Source organism: Silurus meridionalis, chromosome 17, assembly GCF_014805685.1.
Source record: "Silurus meridionalis isolate SWU-2019-XX chromosome 17, ASM1480568v1, whole genome shotgun sequence".
In the NCBI taxonomy this organism is placed as follows: domain Eukaryota; kingdom Metazoa; phylum Chordata; class Actinopteri; order Siluriformes; family Siluridae; genus Silurus; species Silurus meridionalis.
In genome coordinates, this window is record NC_060900.1 from 25598993 (window position 1) to 25608665 (window position 9673).

At 39.7% G+C, this 9673-nt stretch overlaps 1 protein-coding gene across 2 annotated transcripts in view; it reads right to left on the reverse strand.

The window, feature by feature from the left end:
- Nucleotides 1–4886: 4886 nt before the first annotated feature.
- Nucleotides 4887–9673, reverse strand: part of acer1 (alkaline ceramidase 1) — an 8766-nt gene continuing 3979 nt past the window's right edge. For both annotated transcript variants that reach the window (XM_046872087.1, XM_046872089.1), the window contains exons 5-7: nt 8236–8373; nt 7625–7762; nt 4887–5081 (exon numbers count right to left, since the gene is read on the reverse strand). In XM_046872087.1, the coding sequence (XP_046728043.1) occupies nt 4904–5081; nt 7625–7762; nt 8236–8373 (454 nt within the window). In that variant the 3' untranslated portion in view covers nt 4887–4903. The remainder of the gene's footprint in view (nt 5082–7624; nt 7763–8235; nt 8374–9673) is intronic.

A 9673-nucleotide genomic window follows, 5' to 3' on the forward strand; every position in this document is an offset into this window, starting at 1 on the left:
CAACATCTCAGGTCTCACCACAGTCCTATAAACATTCCCTTTCACTCTCACAGATACTCCTCTATCACAAATCACTCCAGCTATCACTCTTCTCCACCCACTCCACCCTGCCTGCACTCTTTTCTTCCCTTCTCTAACACACTCTCCATTATGTTGCACTGTTGACCCCAGGTACCTGAACTCCTCCACCTTCTCCACCTCTTCTCCCTGCAACTGCACCACTCCACTGCCCCCCTCTCATTCACACACATGTTCTCTGTCTTACTCTTGCTGACTTTCATTCCCCTTCTCACCACCTCTCCAGGATCTTCTCAACCTGCTCCCTACTCTCACCACAGATAACAATATCATCCGCAAACATCATAGTCCACAGAGACTCCTGTCTGACCTCGTCCGTCAACCTGTCCAACACCACTGCAAACAGGAAAGGGCTCAGAGCCGATCCTTAATGCAGTCCAACCTCCACCTTTGATTTGATTTGATTTGACCTTAAACCAGTCTGTCGTTCCTACTGCACAAATCTTGTTAAACAATCTGGTTAAAAACTCCACTGCATCTCTCCTAAACATCTCCATGCTTCTACTGGTATGTCGTCTGGTCCAACAGACTTTCCACTCTTCCTCCTTTCTAATCCTATCCACTTCCTGCTTTACCATCTGCACACCATCCAACCTTCTCTCTCTCTCTTATCTTCCTCATTCATCAGCTGCTCAAAATACTCCCTCCATCTTCTCAACACACTCTCACTAGTCAACACATTTCCATCTCCATCCTTCCCAGCTCGGTTCCTCTGCCTGGCCAATCGCTACAAATCCTTTTCTCCTTCATTAGTGTCCAACCTCTCCTACAGCTCCTCATATGCCTTTTCCTATGCTTTCGCCACATCCTCTTTACCTGCTGCTGCATCTCTTTGTACTCCTGCCTACCTTTCTCATCACTCTGTCGATCCCAATTCTATTTCTCCAACCTCTTTCTCTTTCTCCAAGTACATTTCTAGCTGTCTCTCTTATCACTTCTGCAGTAGTTTCCCAATCATCCAGTACCTCTTCACCACCACCGAGCCCCTGTCTGACCTCTTCCCTGAATCTCACACTACACTCTTCCTCCTTCATCTTATTCTTCTTTTAGTCCTCACTTTCCTCCTCTTCTTCTTCACCTCCAAAACTATCCTACAGACCACCATCTGATGCTGTCTAGCTACACTGTCCCCTGCCAACAGTCTCCAACCTCCTCCAGGTTGCATCTCCTACATAGAACATAGTCCACCTGTGTGCACCTTCCTCCACTCTTATACGTCACCCTATGATCCTCCTTCTTCTTAAAATAAGTGTTCACCACTGCCATTTCCATCCTTTTAGCAAAATCTACCACCATCTGCCCTTCCACATTCCTCTCCTTAAGACCATACCTACATATCACCACCACTTCATCTAATTCAGTCCAGAATCTTTCCTTCTCCTCCATCTCACAACCCACTTGTGGAGCATAAGCACTCTAACCTCCACTCTGCAGTCTCTGTAGACGTCTTCCTCCTCTCCTTCTCCTCCTTTGGCCAACAGTAGCCCAAACAATACCTGTGGTGGTTGTTGGTAACCCGGGCCTCGACCGATCCAGTATGGAATTCTGGTTTGTGATTCGCATATTTGATTTGGCACATTTTATGCTGGATGACCTTCCTGGTTACATATGTAGGTACACAAGGTACGCAAGATGAAGGCATTTAGGATTTAACCGCTGGTTATAATGAGTGTGAGTGTGTGTGTGTGTGTGTGTGGGGAGGCTTTTAACGTCAGTGTATACCCCAAAGACAGTTATTTCAATTTATTTAATTACAATATTCTGTAGGGTTGCCAGTTATTTCTCGTACAGCTTTGCCTTTCATATCCTTGGATATCAATAAATAAATATAAACCCTTAATACAAACACTGGCACAAAAAAAACAAATCTCTGGCCTGGGAAGTGTCTCTTATTGGACAGATGACCACTGAGAGAATCCGTAAGAGGACTTTAGGGGATTTCGGAGCCTTCGGCAGATGGGACGTGAACCCAGACTCGGAGCTCTGGCACCGAAATCAAAGCTGCAAATTCGCACAATGCAGAACGACTCGCAGAAATCTGCTTAGGCCAGCAGCCCAGTCCACACACTCCTGCGCCGGCAGGCTGTTTTGACTAAAACAGCAGGAGTGAGAGGGTTTATATCACTGCTGGAGTCCCTCTGGATGAACCGTGTATGTATGAGAGGAAGAGAGAGAAAGAGAGAGAGAGAGAGGGGTGGAGAGGAGGCTGGGTTTCTCTCTCCTTTTTACCCACACGCTACTTTAATCCCCCCGCTGAGACTCCTGTATTTAGTAACTCTTTTATTCGCGGCAGGACGTCGGGCCCCTGACATGCTGCTCACTTTTCCTTTCTTCTCCTGCGCTATAAATTAGGAAGATTTGCATGTGCTGAAAGAAAAAAAAAAATACATTTTAAATGACCTTTAAAGTACTCGAGAGCGTACTTCTTTCGTTTTTCTTGTGGTGAACATTATATATATATAAAAATAAAAGACTTTAATAAAATTTTTTAAGAATGTGACAGTTTGTCTATAATGATTAATAAACACCATTCATTTAATCATCGCATTCGCTTTATTTCTCCTTTACGACGCCACAGAAATCTGCCAATCCCCCTACAGATTCTTGTTTCTGCTCAGATCTCGCATATCTGCCATTATTTACTTTTAAGGCATTTATCCAGAGGGACTAACAACTGAGCAGTTTAGGATTAAAGCCCCAGCAGTGGCAGCTTGGTGGTCCACAACAATCCGATCAGACTTCCAACATCTTAACCTCTGAGCTATACCACTTCACCACATTATGGATGGCAGCGTATGAGCTTCATCCCAGCAAAAACCGAACCGCTGTTCTTCTCAGGTGATTCATCTCCACATCAAGATCACACCAAGCCCTAATGCACCCCACTCCTCTGCTCCCTCCATTGGCTTCTGGTAGCTGCACGCATGGTGCTTGCCTACAAGGCCAAAAATGGACCAGCACCTTCTTACCTAAGAGACCCCCACACCTCGCAGTGTCTGAGATCCTCCAGCACTGCTCGACTGGTACCACCTTCTCTCAGGGTAAGAGCTAAGTAACCTTCAAGGCTCTTCTCTGTTCTGGCACTAAGGTGGTGGAATGAACTTCCCCATAATTTCTAAACAGGGGAGTCACTGGCTATCTTCAAGCAGCAGGTGAAGACCTTCTTCTTCCTGAAACACTTAAATTAGCACTTTCCAAGTTTGCTTTGTCTTTTACATTTAAAAAAAGTAGATTTATTCATTGATAGAGATTCGACTACGTTGCCCTGGAGTGTCTGCTAAATGCCATAAATGTAAAATGTAAACATAAGATCTAAAGATCTCTATGGCCAGCTTTCTGGTCTCACAGTGGACATCATCTGCCATTTTCTTTTCACTCCGCTGATCAAACCTGCTCAGCGGTTAAGGCTCTGGATTACGGATTGAAAGGTTGAGGGTTTAAGTAACAGCATCACCAAGCTGCTTTTGTTGGACCCTTGAGCACTGCCCTTAACCTTCCCTGCTCTAGAGTGCTAGATCATGGCCAAAGCCAGTTTCCTTCCTTCCTTCCTTCCTTCCTTCCTTCCTTTCTTTCTGTCTGTCCGTCCAGTTCGATGGAGATTTCAAAGCATTTTTTTTCCAGTGGCTCTGAAAAACAATCACCTACATTAATTACTTTAATTACACCTTTGTAGCTCCACACTCCAACATCTAGTGGAACATCTTCCCCGAAGCATATTTATCATCACGCTGTCACTTGTTGGACATCAAGAACTTTACACTCCATAAACAGAAAATTCTTGTCATGCCCTTTATTTAAAAAAAAAACAAACAAAAAAAAAGACTATACCATAATTATACACAAAGGGGGAGCCACAAATTCCCCAAATATAAATATGGTACATGCACTTGACATGAGGTCCAGGATTGGTGTGGAATAAATGTTCCTAGAAGAGTGAGTTATTCAAGACCAGCATGTCCTTAGTAAACATCTCCCAAAACCGCACAAAAGTAATGGCACATTTTTTTTACATCTAGCTATCTGAGACAATGCACAAGTATTGAATCTTTTTTTTGTATTAGAAACTAAAAGGACTTCAAAGGAGCAAGTTCCTGGTTAAAAAGTCGGAGAATGGGAAAAGTGTAGGTTCTGGGTGAAGCACTTCTACCAAGGTTTTGTGCTTTCCTATAAATTAGTCTGGTGATGAAAAAACCCAAAAAGAATAAAAAAACAATCATCAATGCTTTTGCCAGGATAAGGTTTTAGCATAATCGCTGCTTTGGGAGTCGTTTTATCCAAAAAAAAACCCTCAACTTCACACCAATTCTGTGCTCTTTCAATGGGATCTGCAATGGGAACTAAAACACAAAAATTCACCAAAATTCACAGCAAGTGTAAACTATCTAGCAGCGAAACCCACAAATATGTCGGGTGCACAATCCACATTCGAATTCCAGGTACTTTTGGGTCCCTCATTGTGCTTTTTGTGTATATTAGTGTTTTTAAAACAACAAAAAAGTGTCTTTAAACCAGCCATCAAAGCAGTTCATATCCTGGACGTCATTATAAAATACATTCCGAAAAAACAAAACAAGTTTTGAGTAAACTTCATCTCATCTTCTCAAAGAAGAAGCTTCAGAATGCAATAAAAATACTGTGCAAGCATGCGTGCGCGCACACACACACACACACACACACACGAATAAAAGAGCCCTGATTGAAAAGATTGTAAAAAAAAATCAAGTCTTGCAGGATGTACAGTGTTTCAGGAAGGCAGCAATAAAAAACATCTTCATTCTTTGCAAACCGTCACTTTTCTCTCACCCCCTTTCTCTCTCTTTCTCAGCTAGCAGTTTTTCCTTGTCTTGGGCATGGCCTTGAGGACGATATAAGGCAGCCCGAGAGCTAAGTTATCACAAGGCCAGTACTGCAGGTCAGGGTGAGAGTGCGGGATCTCAATGGTGGCGTCGAGGTAGGCGATCAGCGTGCTTCCGTACGCCGTAGAGACCACAATCAGGATGTGCCTTCGGTTCCAAAACACAGAAAGGTAGACATATCAGTCACTAGATAACACAACAAAAGATTAAAACACTAGATACACAACAAAAAAATATACAATTGTGTGGAAATGCTCTGGGAGTCTCCAGTATCAGTGCTCACAGATTAAGCTCCGCCCACTGGACAAATACTTTTACGCTTTGTTTTTTTTTGGTAACATAAGCAGATTTTTACACCTTACAGATTTACAGCTGCTTTAAATAAGAAAGCATGACAGGAGATTATACATAAAACATAACTATAGTTGAAAAAAAGCAACATGTTTATTATTTAAATGACTTTTTCACAAAGTGCTGTTTTATAAGTGTAATAAAGTTTGTAATTTTAGAAGGAAACCACAACAATACGATTCAACCGAAAAATAAGATGCTGTGCAATTTAATATTAAAAGTTTGCTTTTATTTCTATGGTTCAGACAGACATCAATTTACTTAAGTGCCATCTGACTTCTAACGCATAAAAAGCCTAAATGAAATGAGAAGTCCTTTATCTGCTCTGTCTCCCAGGCAGCTCTACCACTGCCATGTTAATCTATATTCTATCACTCTCAAAATTAGTGTTGTGATGCGTCATATTCACGTAGCAGCAGTGGTGTTGAGAGAACGCGTTTGAGAAACAGTTTAGTGAGGAGAAATCGATCTACATTTCAAATATCAGTCACAAAATCTTATTGGTCACTTTCTACATAATAACTGTATAGTGCATCTACTTATAATTATATATAAATAGATCTTTTTTTTTACCGATGCAAATATGCTAAAGATGATGCATCGCAATACAAATGCCGATTTGTTTCCGATGCACACTTTTTACAATCGGTGCATCACATCGTTAGCTTCTAAACCGATGCGGATTGGTGAATCTTACTATATTGATATAAAGAGAGCATTTGCACCCCCTACTGTTCACACTTAAACTTTACATTATGTTCCCCATATTTATTTTGGTACAGTATAGTAAATGAGAGTACACTGCTGTACAGTATATGTGAGTACAGTAAATGAGAGTACTGTACAGTAAATGGGAGTACAGTAAATGAGAGTACAGTAATGTACATTAAATGAGAGTACAGTAATGTACAGTAAATGAGAGTGCAGTACTGTACAGTAAATGAGAGTACAGTAATGAGTACAGTACAGTACAGTAATGAGTACAGTACTGTACAGTAAATGAGAGTACAGTACTGTACAGTAAATGAGAGTACAGTAAATGAGAGTACTGTACAGTAAATGTGAGTACAGTAAATGAGAGTACAGTACAGTAAATGTGAGTACAGTAAATTAGAGTACAGTACAGTAAATGTGAGTACAGTAAATTAGAGTACAGTACAGTAAATTTGAGTACAGTAAATGTGAGTACAGTACAGTAAATGAGAGTACAGTAAATGAGAGTACAGTACTGTACAGTAAATGAGAGTACAGTAAATGAGAGTACAGTACTGTACAGTATATGAGAGTACAGTAAATGAGAGTACAGTACAGTAAATTTGAGTACAGTAAATGAGAGTACAGTACTGTACAGTAGATGTGAGTACAGTACAGTAAATGAGAGTACAGTAAATGAGAGTACAGTAAATGAGAGTACAGTACTGTACAGTAGATGTGATTACAGTACAGTAAATGAGAGTACAGTAAATGAGAGTACAGTACTGTACAGTATATGAGAGTACAGTAAATGAGAGTACAGTACAGTAAATGAGAGTACACTAAATGAGAGTACAGTACTGTACAGTATGAGAGTACAGTAAATGAGAGTACAGTACAGTAAATTTGAGTACAGTAAATGAGAGTACAGTACTGTACAGTAAATGTGAGTACAATACAGTAAATGAGAGTACAGTAAATGAGAGTACAGTACTGTACAGTATATGAGAGTACAGTACAGTAAATAAGAGTACAGTACAGTAAATGAGAGTACAGTACAGTAGAGTAAAAGAGTACAGTACAGTAGAGTAAAAGAGTACAGTAGATGAGAGTATAGTGCAGTAAATGAGTACAGTACAGTAAATGAGAGTACAGTAAATGAGTACAGTAGATGAGAGTACAGTACAGTAGATGAGAGTATAGTGCAGTAAATGAGTACAGTACAGTAAATGAGAGTACAGTACAGTAAATGAGTACAGTAGATGAGAGTACAGTACAGTAGATGAGAGTACAGTAGATGAGAGTATAGTGCAGTAAATGAGTACAGTACAGTAAATGAGAGTACAGTACAGTAAATGAGTACAGTAGATGAGAGTACAGTACAGTAGATGAGAGTACAGTAGATGAGAGTATAGTGCAGTAAATGAGAGTACAGTAAATGAGTACAGTAGATGAGAGTATAGTACAGTAGATAAAAGTAAAATGCAGTAGATGAGAGTAAAGTGTTTTTCAGTAAAAAAGAATAAAGTATAGTTGATAAAAGTACAGTATAATAGATACAACTGAAGTGCATTAGATGATAGATGCAACTTTTACTTTCACTGCATTAGAGTAGTGTCAGCGTGTGTGTTAGCAGCAGCTCGTACCAGATGCCATGCAAGTAGCAGAAGTCAAGTTTTTGCCAAAAGCTGCAGCCAAAGCGGTCACTGATCCAGCAGGAGATGGCGAGCACCCATAGACCGATGGAGACACGTGCCAAACGCAGAACACGCTGATCAGTACAACTGCGGAGAAAAGAGAAAAGGCATGGCAAATGAAAACAAAAATAAAATACAATCCATGTACCGATTTCCAATTTTCAGATCACAATAACTGTGAAACATTTTTCTTCTCGCCTTTCTCCTAAATTCTTTAAAATAAAGAAGATACACATTCTTATTTATTTATTTCATATTATTGTACAAATCAGTTAACCAACAACCAAGTCATACCTCATGCTAGATCAGAAATTGAGAATTTTCTTCACATAATATAATGTATTTAATATAATATATTCAGCAACACCCACAATTAAAGTGGCAGTATGTAACGTTTAGGAATTTCAAGACATCTCTAGTAACACTATGTACCGTATATGTATGTAGCTCAAATAAACAAATTGTACAGGTATGTATGTATACAGTAGAAAATGTCCTCATAGCAACATGTAGCCAGAAGAAAAAAACAAAACAAACAATAGCTCATGATTCAAGCCTACCTCTTTAGCTGCAAAGACAAAGAATAGAGGATGTGCAGGGCGAAGAAGTTGAGGGCATAGGCATTGGCGGTGGGCTTGACAAATGACAACAGTGTGGTAAAGATGGTGCTCACCAAGACAATGCGAGAAAACGAGGTCCTGCATCAGAGTGGGAAAAAATGTCATGATGACCAGATCATTTCGCTTTCAATAAAGCTGATATGATGATCACCGATTTATCCAGATGAGCATTATTTAGATGTTCAAAAGGTTTTCAGATTTACTACAAGATATTTCAGATATTACAACTGAGGGATCCTCAAAAGGATCTTGATTAAGTACGAAACTATATAAAAAATGTAGCTAAACCCACTTCATTACTGTCCACCATTGCAAGTGACATATATAACGCTTTATTGTTGTGCTTTTTGTGGAAAATGATCGAGGATTGTTTGGTGCAATGAGTCAATGATACTACGATTCATTTTCTAAAAACAGCAACATCTTACAGTGTTTGATTTCACATTCTTACTTTAAATCATAGGCATTTTGTTTTATTTTTATCTGTTTATAAATACATTTAAACATAGAACATCTACATAACATATTAGAACTTCAATTCAATCTTTAAATCCGAAATCTAGTTTTGTTTGACCGCTTTATTCCAGAAATATTTCTGACCCCCCCCAAGGGTTACAAACCCAATATAATTACAATGCAAACAGCAGAAAAAGCAAGTTGTGTGATCAGTTTTTGAAGAGCTCGTCCCTGACTTTGGGAATCCTGGAAGTTTTGTTCCCTCTCGTCTCTGTTCTTCAAAAGCATTGTGTTTACATGGTGCAGCGATGCACATTAATGACGTCCCTGCCGATAGGCGTAAGCGCTCACCAACTCATTAATATTTCACCCTTTTCCTGTCCTGCTCTTCAATATTAATGCAGGTGTCTATCATGTACTTTCTGGAAGTTGGCACTTGTTACAGTTGCATTAATTTGAAAGTAAAATCTTCAATTGGAGAATGGTTTCACATCAACGGCCTGAAGATCCATGAAATTACTGAGCAACTCAAGAGCAATGAAGATGGATTTGGACTGTTATTAATATCAACAGTCTGCTAAAATGGCTCCACAGGTTGCATTTAATCGTCTTCTACTGCACACCTTAACAACGATGGAACTGTAATGAATGAACATCTGGTGACACCCAGGTGGGTTCCCTTTGGAGTCTGAAGTTTCTTCCTCAAGACTTTTCTTGCTTTCATCAATTAACAGCAATCAAATATAACATTATTACAGTTAATTGATGTTAACTAAAGCCTAAAGTGCTATTCAGAAGTGCTTATTTTTTCTAGGTGGGTGTATACAAGAAGTATGTTTTGCCTACAATGTGTGTCTTCCCGTATGTCTGATTCTCTGTCTTCCTGTTTGCCTAAGTTTCTGTCTGCTAGTGTCTGCTTGTC